The sequence below is a fragment of the Crassostrea angulata genome, chromosome 8, assembly GCF_025612915.1.
Source record: "Crassostrea angulata isolate pt1a10 chromosome 8, ASM2561291v2, whole genome shotgun sequence".
NCBI lineage: Eukaryota > Metazoa > Mollusca > Bivalvia > Ostreida > Ostreidae > Magallana > Magallana angulata.
Genome location: NC_069118.1, coordinates 8,954,861 through 8,972,992, shown reverse-complemented (window position 1 = coordinate 8,972,992; position 18,132 = coordinate 8,954,861). Strand labels below are relative to the sequence as shown.

Genomic DNA, 18,132 nt, shown 5'->3' with positions numbered 1-18,132 from the left:
GTTCTTATAAAAACTTGAAGCTTTGGTTTAGTACCTATATAAACCAAAGCTTCAAGTTTTTATAAGAACTACTTATGCAAGCGGAATGTGTGCGCACGTGGAAGCATTTGCCGGATGCCTCATATGGACACAACAGTGATCGGCCGAAGCCGATCACAAAAATCGTGTGTGCACAAAAGGGGAACAAAATTCGTACCAAAATTTCGAGCCATAGTGAGCTCTTAAGAATGGCACCACTGGCGTAAAACAAAAATAATAGGCACAACTTCAGACTATTGTCTACCTATCCTGAAAATTTCATATTCATATCTCTGATAGTTTTCGAGATCAAGCGCGAACACAAAATGGGTCGTAAAAGTTACAAAATCAGCGATAAATCAGTAACACAAGTGACGACGGCAAAAATATTAAAAACAAAATAAATTCAGATCACATCCAATCATCTGTGAAAAAATGGTGTAACTCATTTGGATAGTTTCCGAGAAATCGCTAGCTGCAATAATGTAGCCCGGCTCTCCCGATTTTTTTTTTTTTGGGAGAGGGCTACAACTCCATAGGATCTCCGTAATGGTGCACGTGCGGGAGTGATTCACTCCCGCAACGATTTTGTCTCAAATCGTATATAAATGACGATAACATCTGCATTTCTCACCTGAACTCAAATATTGTAGATGTCTATGGCATAAATTAATCCAAAAATATCAGGTATAGGTCATATATCGGTTATTTTTCGTGTATGTCAACAACGCAAGTTGAATTTGTCCGCCATGTTTACTGACCTTGACCGGTTTTATTTTGAGACAGCCAATGAGAATTTAGGAGCGGATCTTGAACTGAATATAGGAATTCCCCTATTTTAAACATAATTAACGCGGTAAATATGAATTTTTCATTACATACCAGTTCCTTAAATGATGTTTTAGTGATAGAACGAGGTTAGATAAATTATTTACAGTGACATTCACGTTATCAAGCCCATCAAAACTCCAAGCGTAAATCCCATAAAATCACGCGAGAACTGTCATGGCTGCTCAAAAAGACGACTGGTAAACATGCTGATGTGTTTTATCTGGTTTTGATTTATATACGGTTAGTTTGTTCAACCTGAATTAAAAAATCATTTTATCTAAAGGAAGTCAAATATAAAATCGATCTTTTCAGACCGAAGTCAGTCGCATTAAAAATTTAATTTTGCACCATTACGAAGATCCTATGGAATTGTAGCCCTCTCCAGTAAACATCAGATATAAAAAATCGGAGAGGGCTACATTATTGCAGCTAAGAAATCGCGTGCACAAAATTTGTGGAAAAAAAACGACTAGACGCTCGTTGCAAGCAACAAGAGGTCTCCCGTTTCAATACACATTAAATGGGCTATCGGGACAGTTTCTTTCATTTATCAACACCTTTTCAAATGCCAGAAAGCCCCTTTAAGGATTTCAACAGACATATCTTAAGATTAGGAAAGGGCGCTGTTACTGTGATTTTAATAAAATTCAAATAATGTTGAAGATTTCTGAGGTACATAAATATCGTAGGAAAGTTTACATTCAAAACCATGTTGGAACAAGCGGTTGTGATCCTGTACGGGTATTTATCGTGCTTTTACCTTTCTGACTCGGGGCCTCAAATTTCAGCACTAGAGATATTCGTACGTTAGAGAGAGAGAGAGAGAGAGAGAGAGAGAGAGAGAGAGAGAGAGAGAGAGAGAGTTCATAGTGTTTTATGGTGTTCAGGAAATCAAAATATAAGCATACATGTATGTCAATAAACGCATGTATACATGCATGCACGTATCTATATATGTGAATAAATACTAATCAGTCCTCTTTTTTACTTAAAACGTGGGTGCATTGCATAGCATTTACATAGTCATTGGATGGCGGCATTTGTTTGATGCCGGAAAAGCGACCAAGCCCCCTCTATTGCGATTGTTCTGCAGGGGTACTTCAGAGGCACGTCTTTGATGCTGGCGATGTGAAAAGCGTTTGAATTTAGCGAACTGCTGACAAAAACTAGCTATCTATTTGTACTGAAAGAAAGCCGCTACTATTTTTAATTCATAATCAGAATAAAAAGAAAAAGATCAAAATACATCATTTTAAAGATAAAATTGTTAAAAAAAACACAATTAAGAATAAAAATAAATGTTTCTGCTTTCTTCCGGTGACGACCGGAAGTGACGGCGGACGTTCGGATTTGCGAAATGCAGCTCAGCTGAAGAATAACAATCATCACTGAAATTTTGATACAGAGAGAGAGAGAGAGAGAGAGAGAGAGAGAGAGAGAGAGAGAGAGAGAGAGAGAGAGAGAAGCTAGGCAGTAAGATTACTGAATTTTTAATCCAATAATATTCCCAAAAATTGACTTACATTGCCTGACATTTACTGTACATTAACTGTACATTAACTGTACCCCCTCAACCCCTCACTGACCTCTGTATCCCACTATACAGTTATAATGAAGCACTGTAACCCCACTGTATGGCACTGTACAGGGAACCGAGCAGCATTGCACCCCACTGTACGCCCCTGTACCATTAATTTGAAAAAACAAATCTTTCTCAAAATCTTCAGTATGATTTTTTCTTCGATATTCATTTCTATTATGATAATCATAGCATTAACAGTTCGTACATACAGAAGAATGCATTCAGTCAATATGTTTTATCATTTACTTATTTTTATTGTTATTGAATGTTTCGATCACAAAATAATGATATATTCTTTAACAGGCATGTATCACCATTTTTGAAAGTGGGGGACAGACTCATTTAAAGATCTTGACGAGCAAAAAAAAATCCTAATCTGTGAGGGGGTTACGTAGTCCGTAATATACCTATAACTTCAATTACTTTTTGAAATGTGATTTCTGCAGGAAAAGAGGGGGGGGGGGGAAGGTGCGGCAGCACCCTCCCCCCAAGATCCTACATGCCTGTATAAGACTAGCTAGAAGATGAATATTTGAATTTAACATGTTGAATCTGATTTTTAAAAAGTTCATGAATTTTATTTAAGTATGCTATTTCGTAAACTGTCATAATTAAGACCGTGGAACATTAACTGACAAGATTGGAAGTATATAGCTTACGTCAATTTCACCTATTTGAAATGGGCGGGAACAAATTGACGCGGACGTCTGATAAAACATTGGATTGTTTTATAAGAAGCATATTTTCAATCCACTTCAGCATTTCTAAATTGTTATGTAAGTTAATAATAAAAAACTCAAAACGTTTTATTTCAACAATAATTTGGGAAGATCCCCATCCTAGTCTGAAATCAAGTGGGGGCATTGTTGAAACGTGGTTTATTCCCAAAAGAGAATAATTAATTTTAATTCAAATTTAATAAATTAATATTATACCCAGATGAAAATTTTCGCTATGTTAATTTATTCGGATAAGCACGTTCATTTTTTTTATCTAGCTATACACTTACAAAAAACATCACTTATATCGACATGTTGAAGATTTCTGAGGTACGTAAATATCGTAGGAAAGTTTACATTCAAAAGTGTGTTGGAACAAGCGGTTGTTGGCGGTTGTGATGCTGTACAGGTATGTATCGTGCTTTTATATTTCTGACTTGGGGCCTCACATTTCAGTACTTCGTACGTGAAAGAGAGAGAGAGAGAGAGAGAGAGAGAGAGAGAGAGAGAGAGAGAGAGAGAGTTTTATAGTGTTCAGGAAATCTATATATAAGCAACAAATGTCAATAAACGCATATACTAGTATACATGCATGCACGTTTTTATATATGTGAATAAATTCTAATCAGTCCTCCTTTTTAAGCCAGGTAGAATATTTAAAACGTGGGTGCATTGCTAAATGTGTGTGCATACAGTCATTGAGATGGCTGCATTTCTTTGATGCCGGTAAAGCGACCCATCCAACTCTACTGCGCTCGTACTGGAGGGGTACTTCAGCGGCACGTCTTTGATGCCGGTGTAATAAAGAATAATGACCCCCGTAGAATAATGACCGGGGGTCATTTTTCGACGTTGAATAATGACCCCCCTAGCTGAAGAATAATTGGATTTTTCTGAAGAAAAATGACCCCGATAAAAAAATGACCCCCCCCCCCCCCCGTAAACATGAATAGAAATTGGTTACTCCGTATCCAAGATATGACTTTGAAATTACTTAATTGTTCACTCTGTTCAACTGATCTTGAAGTTATAAACACCGAACTTGTAAATAATCGCTGTTTATAGTTTTTCACATCCGTAGCAAGCACACCCAAAACACTCTTACATTGCCACAAATTGACTGTTAACAGTTACGTTACTTCTATTGTCGACATACGGCGGGAAATGACGCAAATAAAGAAAAATTCATACACAATGAGGATATTGTGAGATAATTAACGAACAATAATCATGAAAAAATAACTGTTGTAATGATATCAGCAATATTCATTGGTGAATGAATTGTCAATCGAAGAATGATACATGTGTATATCTTTATGGAAAAAGACTAAGGGGCAGGTAACGTACGAATATGAATACTTCTTATTTACATTTCTTTGGGAAAGTGATTTTTTAAAAAATCATTCTGCGTTAGTTTTGTTTTCTTCTACGTAATACATGAACATCAATATTCTAAACATTTGTAGTAATGCTGTTTTGTGATCATGAGTAGACTTTATTCTTTTAGAGCAAATTTGTGAAGAATACCTGACTATAGTAAATCTTAATAGATAATAAACACTGATCGATTATAATAAGAAAAGATTGTTTCTAAAAGCGTTGATAAGAGGTTAGGGCCCATGTTAGGGGTTTATATTCCGCTTGATTTTGATCACACGATCTTTATTGTATCCAAAGTTACCAATGCTCATACAAACTATTGAAGCATTAATCATCTTGATATTAAGTATGCCGAGGATAAAGTAAAATATATTTTCTGTACGAGTACCCTCAGTACTTTGACGATTTTTCTTATTGGCCGTTAACCTCTACTGGCGTAATGGCTGCTGTCAGTGCCTACTAACTTCAACTTGGTTATAATGCCTAACAGTGGAGTAAACTTTTCATAATTTTGGTTTCATCATTAATTCTGGGTAATGAACTTGTATGTACCCAGCAGTTTGTATTGTGGAAATCCTCATTGCAAGTATAATTCATAAATAATATGAAGAATATAGAAGATGCGACGGCGAAGCGCGAAGATGCGAAGACGAAAGTGTTGAGTTAAGTGCGAAGAAGTGATACTACTATCGCTTCTTTGCCTTTGCAACCTCGCACTCTCGCCTTCGAATCTTCGTGCTTTCGCCTTTGTAGCTCACCGAGACGAAGTCAATGGGAGCATATGCTATACCCCCGGCGTCGGCGTCCGGAGCTGGTTAAAGTTTTAGTTGCAGCTCCTGTATCTAAGCTATTACTTGTCCTCTCTTCACCAAAAGTGCATGGATAATGTATCTGAACCTACTGAATCTCGTTCCTAACCTTCAGATGCTGGAGGAGGTTAAGGTTTTTGGGGCAGATTAAAGTTCTTGTTGCAGTTGCCCTTTAATAGCAATATCTAAGTTACTGCTGGTCCGTACTTCACCAAACTTGCATGGATGGTGTGTCTTATGATACTGATGCACCAGACAGGCTTGAGTGCTGAATCTGAGCTATAGGTTTTGGATCCTGGAGGAGGTTAAGGTTTTTGGAGCTGGTTAAAGTTTTTGTTGCAGGTGCCCTTTAATGATTATATCTTAGTGACTACTGGACTTCATTAAACTTGTATGGATGGTGCGTCTTATGATACTGATGCACCTGACAGGCTTGACTGCTGAGTCTGAGCCATAGGTTTCGGATGCTGGATAATGAAGTTTTTTGGAACAGGTAACATGTTTAATAGATAATAGTACTTTTTCAAACTTGCACAGCTGATTAAACTGTAATATGAATGAATCGCAGAGGTAACTTCAGATGCAGAGCTTGATCTCCATTATTAAGGATGCTCAAAATATATATCTTAGTTATTGCAGGACCTAACTTCACCTAACCTGAATGGGTGGTGTGTCTTATGATACAGATGCACCTGACAGGCATGGATGCTGAATCAGAGCCATAGGTTGGAGATGCTGGAGGAGGTAAAAGGTTTAATTGCTGGGGCCCTCTGATGATGATATGTTAGTTGACTGGTCCTAACTTCACCAATCTTGCTGATACTGATGCACCTGACAGGCTTGAATGCTGATTCAGAGCCATAGGTTTATGATTCTTGATGAGGTTTAGTTTTTTGGAACAGGTCACATGTTTTATAGATAATAGCTTGCATAGTTGATGTAACTATATTATAAATGAAACGCAGAGGTTGCTTTTGATGCAGAGCCTGATCTCCATTATCAAGGATGCTAGAGAAATCTCCTACCTCACTCAAACCTGCTTGAAAGATAGATGTGGTTGTTGTTAAATGATGTAACATGATTCCTATGATATAGTATTGTATGATTTGAAACACTATTGTTTAATAGGATACAATATAATACTATATGTTATATTGTAAAACGTTATATGATACGATGAAATATTGTATCAATGTTTATGCCCCCCTTCGAAGAAGGGAGGGCATATTGCTTTGCTGCTGTCGGTCTGTCGGTCGGTCCACCAACAGTTTCCGTTCACTTTCTTCGCAGAGGATGAACATATTGAAATGAAATTTGGTATACGTTTTATCATGATAATATCTAGGTCAAGTTCGATATTAGGTACGATCGAGCAATTTTCGACAGAGCTATGGCCCTTGGACGTAGAAAAATTCCAGTTATTTGCAGTTTCCGCTCATTTTCTTCGCAGAGGATCAATATATTTGAATGAAATTTTGTAAACAGGTTAATCATGATAGTATCTAGGTCACGTTCGATATTGGGTACGATCGAGCAATTTTCGACAGAGTTATACCCCTTGGACATAGAAGAATTTCAGTTATTTGCAGTTCATTTTCTTTGTGGATGTTTCCAAGGGAGGGGGGGGGGGCATAAGTGTTTTACAAACATATCTTGTTTTTATATTTTATGATATGATATTGTATCATGATATTGTTATGTATATTATTGATAAATATGATACAATATTGAATAATATTATATTGTATATTCTATGATATTGTATCATACAGTATTGTGTTATGATATTGGTTTCTGTAATATAGAATCATATAACATGAAATTGTATATATGATGTTGTAATATTATAAAATATTGTATCATACGATATTGTATAATATGATATTGGTTTAAATGATATATTATCATATCACATGAAATTGTATTTTATGATATTTTAATATATGTTATTGTATCATATGCTACAATGTGTATAATATGATTGTATTATATGATATTTTACTTTATCCCATGATATTGTATCATTTGATATGATACAATGTTGTATCAAATTATATTGTATTATATAAAACAATATCAGATTATGTATCAAATATGATACAGTATCATACAATACAATACTATAATATTTACATTAACTTTCTCTCCCTCTATTAAACCACATTGGTTGATTTGAGTGATATTTACGCACAACACAGAAGACCCAATCACCAAATCCGGTGCGTATGAATACATTTAGTATTCCTTCAGTATTTCTCGAAGAACAAGAACTGACTCTTCTCGCGACTTCAGACCGGATAACGACCTGATATTTTACTTACACTGATAAATATTTCATTGATGTAAATATATTTCGACAGTTAAATGAATTCAATTTATTAATTTCCTAGTTTACCAAGAGTAAATTTATTAAATTACAGATAGAAAAATAAAATTGTATTATTAGAATTTAAAACGCTGTGCACTATTTTTGTCAGCATATTTCGGCTGTTCCGTTAATTTCGCATTACTCGTTGAATAAGACAGAGCTTTTTAAAAAATAAATCATACGTATGTATTTGCGGGAAGGAAATACATGTTTAAAAACGTCAATATCAGCATTGATTCATTATTTTTTGAAAGATGAAGTCTTATAACTGCAACGATGAGTGAAAACAAATTTTCATAACGCGCTAGCGCGCATTGTACAATTTGTATGCATACCGCTGCAGTTATGTGACCACATCTTTCAAAAAATAATGTTTGAATGCTTAATTATACAATATAATATCAAATGTTTCAATGTTATGATGTATTATTGCAATATGATATAAATAATTGTTTCATATAATACTATATTGTATTATGTTTTATGATATTCTATTATTTGATTAAATACAATTATAATGTATAACACTATACAATGTCATATCATACGCTATAATATCAGATCTCACAATTTTTTACGGTATTTTATGGTAGTATATGATATATATTGTAAGTATGATAGGATGCAATTTAAATTATATATTATTGTATTGATTAACATATGAACATATGATTATCATACAATTTTTTAACAGATGATATACGATATTGTGTCAAAACAGAATCCATGAATATCCAAGATCATAAAGGATTGTTTTCATATAATATGATAAAGGTGGTCTCATAAAGGTGATGCCTCGTTTCGGTGAGCTTTGTAGTCTGTGATTACGTATGTTTTATAATTGCGGAGCTCTCCATCGTTTCAAGGGTTCCGAGGCATATTTTGGAATTTTTTTTTCTTTTTTATAAAATTAATAAAATTATCCAGGGGGAAAGGGTCCGGACTTCCTCTAGCACCCGTTTTACGTACTGCGTAAAATTATTAATATTGAATTTTCCGGGGGGCGGACCCCCTCTCCCCCTCTAGATCCATGCATGAGCAAGGCGTGTCGCATTATGAAATTAGAATGTAACTGTGTTTGGTCCCCGGTAAAGAGACGGCTGGTAAGTGACAGGAGTTTAGAAGTGCATATGTACACATTATGGCGGACATTAAATTTTGTGTGGAGTAGATAATGATTAGGCATAGCCATTACTGGTAAACATATATGTTACTTGTACACATCAAAATATTTATAAACATTCATAGTAAGCGCGATGGCCTAGCGCATTCGTACCAATAATAGCATGGATTAATCGGAAAACGTTGGCGAGTACGGTGCCTGTATTAAATTCTATCTAATCGACCGAGACTTGCTGAATGCAATTAAAAAAGGCGAAAATGCAAAGATGCGAAGGCCAGAGTACAACGTTGGGAAGGTGCGATAGTAGTATCGCTCCTTCGCCTTCGCACCTTTGCACTTTAGGCATCACATCTTCGCGCTTCGTCGTCGCACCTCGTACTTTTGCACCTTCGCCTTCGCACTATCGCCTTTGCAACTTAGGTCGAAGTGGCCCTATCGGAACACCATAGATATATGTAAGTGTAATTGTTAAGATGATAACCATACCCCGATGAAATACAATCAATATCTTGTTATAACGGAAGGATTTTTATTTTCTAAGATATACCCCTTCTTTCACTTTAAGTTTATTTGAATATGAATTATAATTTCTGTTACTTTCTGTAATCTGCAGAAGTAAAGATTACAATAGTGTAAAGACTATTTCACAAAAAATAAAAAAAATATACTGAAAAACTTTAATCTACAAGGGGGTCATTATTATACAGGGGTCACTTTTCTTCATGTGGAGTGTGCTAATTTTTATGAAAATGACACTTTTCTTCAGGCAAAGGGGTCATTTTTCTACGTAGAAAAATGACCCCCGGTCATTATTCTACGGGGGTCATTATTCTTCATTACACCGGAGTTGCGACAAACGTTTTAATTTAGCGAGCTGCTGACAGAAACTAAAGAAAGCCGCTACAATTTTTATATATAATAAGAATAAAACGGAAAACAAAAAAACCCCTCATATTAAAGATAAAATCGTTTAACAAAACACAATTAAAGAAGAAAAAATATTCGGCACAGGGTGACTGAACCCAGATCGCCTAAGCACAAGTCCACTACTCTAACGACTGAACTACGCGGCTCTCGCTATAAGTTTTTGGAGCCCAAAATTTCAAGAATGCGTGGATCGATTTTAAGACAGATTTCATATTCCAAAGTTATTCAAGCGTCTTAATCATACTCATTATATATAACTTATATTCGTCCTTTGTTCAGCCGGGGATTTTTCAAGAATAAACACTCCATTGACAATTTTTTTATCTTGTGAACAGCAAAAGTCCCTTACATTCATTCATATTCCATCTCGGTGATGGCAGCATCAAATGTGAAAATCGGTGGCTAGCTATTAATCGACCAATCAGCGCCCGTGTAGCTTAACAATAAAACAAAAGTAAAAGTAGAAACAAACAGAATACGGAAAATTCTTTATGATTCAACATCAAGCTTTTAGATACTCTAATCTGAGTGTACTGATATATATTTGAACTAAGGAAAGAAATATACCGTTACAAACCAAGGAATAGGTTGGTGTTTACGTAATACGTGGGGTCGGGAGGAGGGGGAGGGGTCAAACTGTCTTTCATGTAATGAAACATCATGCAATTAAGGTTGATATTAAATTGTGAAAATAGAAATTTTAATTGAAAATCTCTTTGAATAAAACTTTAATCTGAAAATATTCTTTTCTCTGTACAAAATCTACAAAATTATATAAGCAATTCATTATAAATGACAGTCTTAAAAATTGTGCTGAATGTGTAAAAATCTTTAGGTTTTTTTTTTGGTAAAGCTTTGGCATGCTCATGAAGTAAAATTACTAGTAACAGAGAATAAAGAATAGTTTCTTGTCAGCTTCTGGAAAATTGTATGGATTGTGCCAAAATTTGCCACTAATGGCGAAGAAGCTGCAAACATAATTGAGTGTCTGGTAAACTTCTGGCTAAATAAAAGAGGCTTACTAAAAGGTTGCCACTACTGGCAAAGATCGGCAAACAAGTTCAAAAGTTTTCTTGTAAACTAATCGGTTTTCCGGCAAAGGACTATATATGATAAGGGCCTAAAATGGCTCCCTAAAATGAACATCATAATTTTACTATCATTCTTTGTTTTCTTAGTACAGATATGTATGTGATGTGTTTACATAATATTCATTTTGGTTCAAGTGCCCACAATTTAGATATATGACATTGTAAAGACAACCTTTTCTCGCCATTTTTGCATTTTTAGCGTAAAACAGCTGTTTTCAAGCAGTTTTTCTTTCCGAAAACACAGAGCGCATTCTTGAACAAATAAAATATTTTAATCAGAGACGTATCTAGCCAAGACTAATAAGTGACAAAAATTTTTTCCTTGTTCAAGCATGCGCTTTATATTTCCCATTCGTAAATAGATAAGAAAAATGTCAATTTTTGGCTGATTTTGATTGAATTATAGAAATGGCGTCACTTCTGACGTCATATACTGCCAGTGAGTGCAAATAAATCAAATAAATATTATAGATGAAAAATATATTTTATATCAACTCTTCTAAAAAATTAGTTAACATTTTATTGTACCCGAAACACTTAAAAAATGGCGAATTATGGGGGCCAAATTTAACTCTTATCATATTTAGTTCTTTGCTGCAAAGCCGCAAACAATTCATTTTGGTAAGGGGGCCGTTTATCTATACTACTATATTAAAATAATAGACTCGAATTTTTAGTCTTTAATACCGAGAAATCGGAGGAATACTGCCTTTTGTTTTATATGTTTTAAACATAATTGGTACTTGAAGATTACCAATTTATTTCGATTTTTTCTCAGTTAAGCTTCGCTAATTAAAAATCAACGAACATTTCTAAAAAGATTACGGAAATCACCTGGATTTTTTGGATTTTACAATCTTGCGCTTGCGCAATACATTCACGCTAACGGGATCTTTAGTTTATTTTTCCACAATATCACATCTGCATGAATAAACTCAGAAATGATAATGTAAATACGGGTAAATTTTCATTGGACTTTTGCTATATATTCTGTTCATATATATTAATGAATTCTTATGAGAGAAAGTATAAAATAACAAATATACATTTCAACTTAGTACTTACTTTTGTCTTCGTAATGACAAAATAATATTTGATTACATGCAACAAAGTTACATTATATTTGTTAGGATAGTGAAGAGAGAATATGTTTTATCGTAAAAATGAACAATGTCCTACGGGCCCAGTTTTACGAAGAAAATATGTGTGCGTTGGTGAAAAGGTGTTGAATTCTTCCATTCTATTGATTAAAATCTTTAGTTGAAAGGTATTTGCAGTTTCAAAACGGTTTATTGTGATGCATTTGACTGACATTATTTTCAAAGCAACTTCATTAACTTTCTCCAAAATCGTTTCGGAGCGATTCTGCAATTTTTTGCTATACATTACGGGTATTAGGGGGTATTCTAACTGTGTTGAGGGCCTTTCCCGAGACACAGATCATTCAAACTAAGGAAGGTGTAGTGAAATTAATAGCATAGCCATTATTGTAGGTTTATAGCTTTGTTATGTAAATGTCAATAATAAGGTGTGTCGATGTACCTATTTCGTAAATGTCCGATATGCAATGTCACCCGTGCACGCACGGGTCAAAGTCTAGTTTTATTTAAGTTTTTTCGTTTCCTTCAAAATAAGTATGCATTTTCAGTACCCTTTATCGAAATGTTTCAGTGTCTGTTACACACCTAACCATGATCTGCCTAGTTACAGTCCCGTGCACATTAAAACATCACAGTGACTTGCATTTCAATCTGGACAAGGACGAGCATGTTGCGCTATCGCCTAATGGAATATGCAAATAATCAATTATTATAGCACCTTTATATTTGTTGATATAAGTTGTTTCAAATACTGTTTTATCATACCTAGGCATTCGTGCATACTCACTACACAAGAACGTTGATGCGCATTTACATTTGTTTAATTCTCAAAATTGGATGTTGATTTTTTACTTTGTGTATGCGTGTTAGTCTCTGTACAGTTTAATATGTTGTATTATGGGTGCGTTTGTGCTTACCCACTACACAATAGGCCTATTGACAGATGTCACGTGTTGTCATTTTGTTTGATTAGTTATTAAGCAAATCTACAGGTTTTCTTCATTAATTTATCAGGTATCTTTGATAATACTCACCCTTCCCCAAATGCGAACAATCTATAGTTAAATTTGCTTTATAGAAATACGGGCAGCCCATTCTTGTACTGTAGTTGTAACTGTCAAACACCATAGAAACATAGGCTAGGTAATTCATACGGACATTTCTGGTGGTTAGTTTTATTTGACATCTGGGATGGCATGTGGTTGAACCTAAAATAATAACACAATTTAAAGAGGTTCTCTTATCACCTTCAAACACCTTTTGCCAGTTATACATAATTATTTATTCTGTTATAAGTAAATTTTCTCTGAATGCGACTAAAAATACTGTTTGTTTACATAATGATAAATACTCTTTTGTGAAAATATTGTGACAGCCGTGCTTTTAAATGATACTATGTATTGAAATGATATCCTTGCTAAATTTGTATGTCTGCTGTTTCTTATGTTCATTTTTAAAACTAAATAGCCATCATCATAATTCTTAAACTAGTAAGATTTTCATATTTTATCCTAACTATGACCTCGAAAGATGAGTCTGAGTTCAGTGTAAAATTTAAATAAAATTAAACAACAAGGGAAACATGGGCCTCTTGTTAAAAAATATTGCAGTTAGGATATTGATACTCTACCTTCTCGTAATAAATTCTTTGCCTCGTGTTCAGAAAAGTAATTGCAATATCTGTCACTGGCATAACTTGATACAAAGGAAACTGCGGTATCCAAACAAATATCTCTGGTAAAAAAACATGTCTGTTATTCTGTTGAACAAGTTGATACGATGATTCAAATCTAAACATTCGAATTTGAGATGTATTGCAGTACTACAGTAACTGTAAATCCAATTTGTTTTTACATGTAAGAGATTTTTTCAAGATTCTGTTGAAAATGTACTTTGTTATTTCTCTTTTAATGGGGTTTCTGAGTTATGATGGAGCTCCAATGATTATATAATGAAGCTACATTAATTCTTTAGAAATTATCTCATATGCATCTGGGTAATTAGCCCATGAAATAAGTAAATAGTTATGATAAAGAAGAATGCCTCTCAAGAAATTGTGAATTGTTGGTCAGGGTTTTTAGACGGGGCAACGTGACCCCGTCTATTGGTTTACTGTCAGCTGAAGTCTCAAACCGGAAGGCACGCGTAGAACACATGAATTGAGTCTATGCGTAAGAAAATAGTGCAGAAAGTTTTCATGCATTTCAGTAAATATGTATTATAAAAACACGCATTAAATCTTTTTAAGTCCTCTGTGTATAAACAAAATTTTATTTAGAAAATAAACAAATAGTTTTATTGATCAAAATATTCTTGCTCGGGTTCAACTGTGGAATGAGTTACGTAACTGAATGCACAGCGCCGTTGACGATTCAGTTGGCGTAGGAGCTCAATAATTATTAGAAGAGGTTGTTGGTGGAATCGAAATTAAAGTTCCCAAACGCAATGTGCTATTTTTGAAAAGTTGTGAATTTTATTTTGACAATCTTTCACCTTAGTACTACCAAACTTCATGCGCAATCCGAAGTTAAAATCGGGACGGGGTATACAAATTAAAAAGGTGTTTCACTGTCCTACAGTTTACTTGCGATATGACTGCTGTTCGTCTCTAAAGGAATTTTGTACAAAGAAAATAAAAACAAGTCTGAATTTGCCTTCTCGTTCGTTGGCTCTTTAGTTGAATTTAAATTTTAAACAATGCATTGTAAGCAAAATCTATAATAGATTTTACATTTTGGAATTACATATAATATATACAATCATATCGATTGAAGAACCAAGTTAAATGTTAGTGTTCATGTTTTCCGGCTTAGTTGGAATCAGGCTTGGGGTGAATCACATTGTAAAATAATCCATTACATTACCATTACTTCATGGATTATTGCATTAAATTACCATTACGATTACTTAATTTTCTTGAAGTAATGCATTACATTACCATTACATGAGTAAAGTAATGCATTACATGTACCATTACTTTGTGAAAAAAGTAATTTAAAAACTAAATAAAGAGTTTTTGTAAATATTTCATAAATATAACATGCTTAAAATATTTACAGGTTCATGTTCATGTTCACTATCAGGTTCAAATTCAATGACTTATACAGGATTGCTGTTGCACTTGTAGTTCTCAAAGTAAGGTTGGTCCCGTAACATTTACACGCTAATGGCGGAGTTGACAATCTCTGTTATTTATGTCTCTGATTTTCGAAATATGTTTTTTAATGAAAGGAACGGTTGTATCGTAATTCGTGTAGGTGATGCACGAGTTTACACAAAAAAGTAGTAAGTGGCGAACGGATTTATTTTTACCTATTAATTTTGCATGAATAGCAAATGAAGAAAATCGTGTCAGATAAGTCGGTCTTCAAAATCAAAATGGCGACCTTGACAAATCTTTTTATAGTCAAAGTTCTTGGAATCTTATTGTAAAAAAGTATTTCTAACGTCAGGTGCCTGTTTTTGTTATCGGTATACAAATGTTCACTTTGTTAATTCAGCAGTTTTAGAGTTTTCGGGGTTTTCATAAAACTTTTATTACCGTCCAACTTGTGGATTTTCCCTTGGATCACAAAATTGAATAAATCTAATGATTAAAATTATCTACTTTGATATAGTTGTTTGATTTTCCCGGTTAGTAGTAATTTTTAAAAAGTTTCCTTGGGTCTTATTTTACATAATACACCGTTGTGTCAATTTTCTACAATTATGAAGGCCAGGATTGAGTAAAATTTAGAAAAAGTATCAGACAATTTAAAAAAGCCGAATTAACATAGATTGTAACAACTAATTCAAACTCTTAAATTTTGGAAGCATATTCGAGGAAATCCAGGACAATTACAAATTCAAACTTTTAAGACCCCGTCTTTCAGTACTCTCAGTACTTTAATTGGTGTTAGGGCTGGCTCTAATTAATTTATAGGAAAAATGCATTAAAGAGACATTACAGATGGAAAAAATGTGTTTTACTTAGGCTTCACCTATTGTATCAATAGAAAATAAGAATTAACGTAATAACGTAGACTGTGACGGCTGAAGACATAAAAATCCTCTTCACGTACCAAATTAACGTAATTTTGAGATTACGGAAATCAAAAGATCGTACAGACTGGATTAATTTTATATAGTTTATTTGTACCACGTGGATTTTGATTGACAGCAATTGACACTACTGCTGAAAACTACTTCGTCCGACTACGGACTTCATGGGATATGAGGTAAAAGGGATTCTCTCAACGGAATACATAATCATTTTCTCGATAAGTTATAAATGATTTACCCATCTGAATTCACTTTAACAAGAACAGACACAGATATGTCAAATTACCCCTCAAGGGACCTCACTTTTTTTTGTAGCAACTCCTGTGATAAAATTTAAAAATGAAAACACAAAATAAATAATTACGAAATTCCGGTTATTCTATAAACTTCAATAAACCTGTCTAGGAGAATATTTGCGAGTTCTGTATGTGTTTTGTATTAATAGTAAAAACGCATGTGAAATAGTACAGAAGGCAGAACCCTTTAATTATACCACGCTGCGATGCATATGTTACGGACCATAAATAATTATTAAATTTGATGAAATAAATGAATTTATTTAATGGAGAAATTTCAATTTTCTGAAAGGTTATTTATTTCTGTGTAGTACAGAAATACAGATTCCGATCAAACAATTTCTTTTTCTATTCATTTTTTTTTAATAAGATGCACCGTAATGTCTCTTTTATTCTTCAAAAATCTTCTCCTCTGCGCCTAAATAATAAACAGCTGAACTGCGTATATAGTATTGATGGAAAAGGTTGCCTCTTTCAAAACTTTTTTTGGTGCCTATGTCAGTGGTTCTTGTGTGAGGGTCGGGCTGTAATGACTATATAAGGAAATACATTAATTCTTTGATTTTTTTTATTTGCTCCTGATTATTAAACAGATGAACTATAAATACATAGTTATGATGAGGAAGAACTCCTCTTTTTATAATAGTGATGTTCACCGCCCCTAGGGCCAGGGGTTCTGTTGTGAGAGTTGGGCTCTAAATGAATGGAGGTATGTCCAATGAACGATGTTTTATCAATATTGTCGACATCGCAATGTTGGCTAACATCGAGTCGACATTGTGTTAATTTCATATTAGCATAATTATCAAATTTGCATTTGCAGCATACCCTTCATATTCTGTTTACATTTTCAATATCGCAACGTTGACAAACATCGAGTTGACATTGTGTGCACATCGTGTGCCTTCTTTCCTGTTTACATCGTCGACAACGTCGACACATCATTGCTGATCGACATCGAGTCAAGATCGTGTCTACATCGTATCTCTTATATCCTGTTTACGTTTTCGACAACCTCGCAATGTTGACCAACATCGTGTCAATCTTCATCGTGTGCATTCTTTCCTGTTTACATCGTCGTCATTGTCGACTTCACAATGTTGACCAACATCAAGCAGACATTGTGTGCCTTCTTTCATTTTTATATCGTCGACATTGTCGACATTGCAATGTTGATCGGCGTCGTGTAGACATCGTGTCTACATCGTACTTCCTATATCCGGTTTACATCGTTGACATTGTAGATATAGCAATGTTGACAGTTGACCAACATCGAGTCGACATCGTGTGCCTTCATTTCTGTTTACATCGTCGACATCGCAATGATCATTGACATCGATTCAACATTGTGTCTACATCGTACGTCTTATATCCTGATTACATTTTCGACAATGTCGACATTTCAATGTTGACCAACATCGAGTAGACATTGTTGACATCGCTATGTTGATCGGCATTTAATTTTATTTGTAAAAAAAACCCAAAAACGCCAATGTCGACCATGTACACGTGAAAGAAATGCCTGCGATGTAGAATTGATATTGGTTAAACATCGTCAACATTGCGATGTCGACAATGTCGACGATGTTAAGAGCAAAAAAAACATTAACAATGTAGACGAACGATGTAAACTTGATATTGGTTCAACATCGTCGACATTGCGATGTTAAAGAAACATTGGCAATGTTGACGATGTAAATTCGATATTGTATCAATATTGTATACATCGCAATTTTGACGATATCGGAAGAGAAATATGTATTGGACAAATTCTATTAATTCTTTGAAAATTAGCTCCTCTGCTCATGGCTATTAATCCGATGAACTAAGTACATATTTATGGTGAA

General features: G+C 34.3%; 1 protein-coding gene across 1 annotated transcript in view; it reads right to left on the bottom strand.

The window, feature by feature from the left end:
- Positions 1 to 18,132, bottom strand: part of LOC128160677 (uncharacterized) — a 40,917-nt gene that overhangs the window by 5,339 nt on the left and 17,446 nt on the right. Inside the window, exons 2-3 of the mRNA XM_052824040.1 lie at positions 13,579 to 13,682; positions 12,983 to 13,156 (exon numbers count right to left, since the gene is read on the bottom strand). Coding sequence (XP_052680000.1) covers positions 12,983 to 13,100 — 118 coding nt within the window. The 5' untranslated portion in view covers positions 13,101 to 13,156; positions 13,579 to 13,682. The remainder of the gene's footprint in view (positions 1 to 12,982; positions 13,157 to 13,578; positions 13,683 to 18,132) is intronic.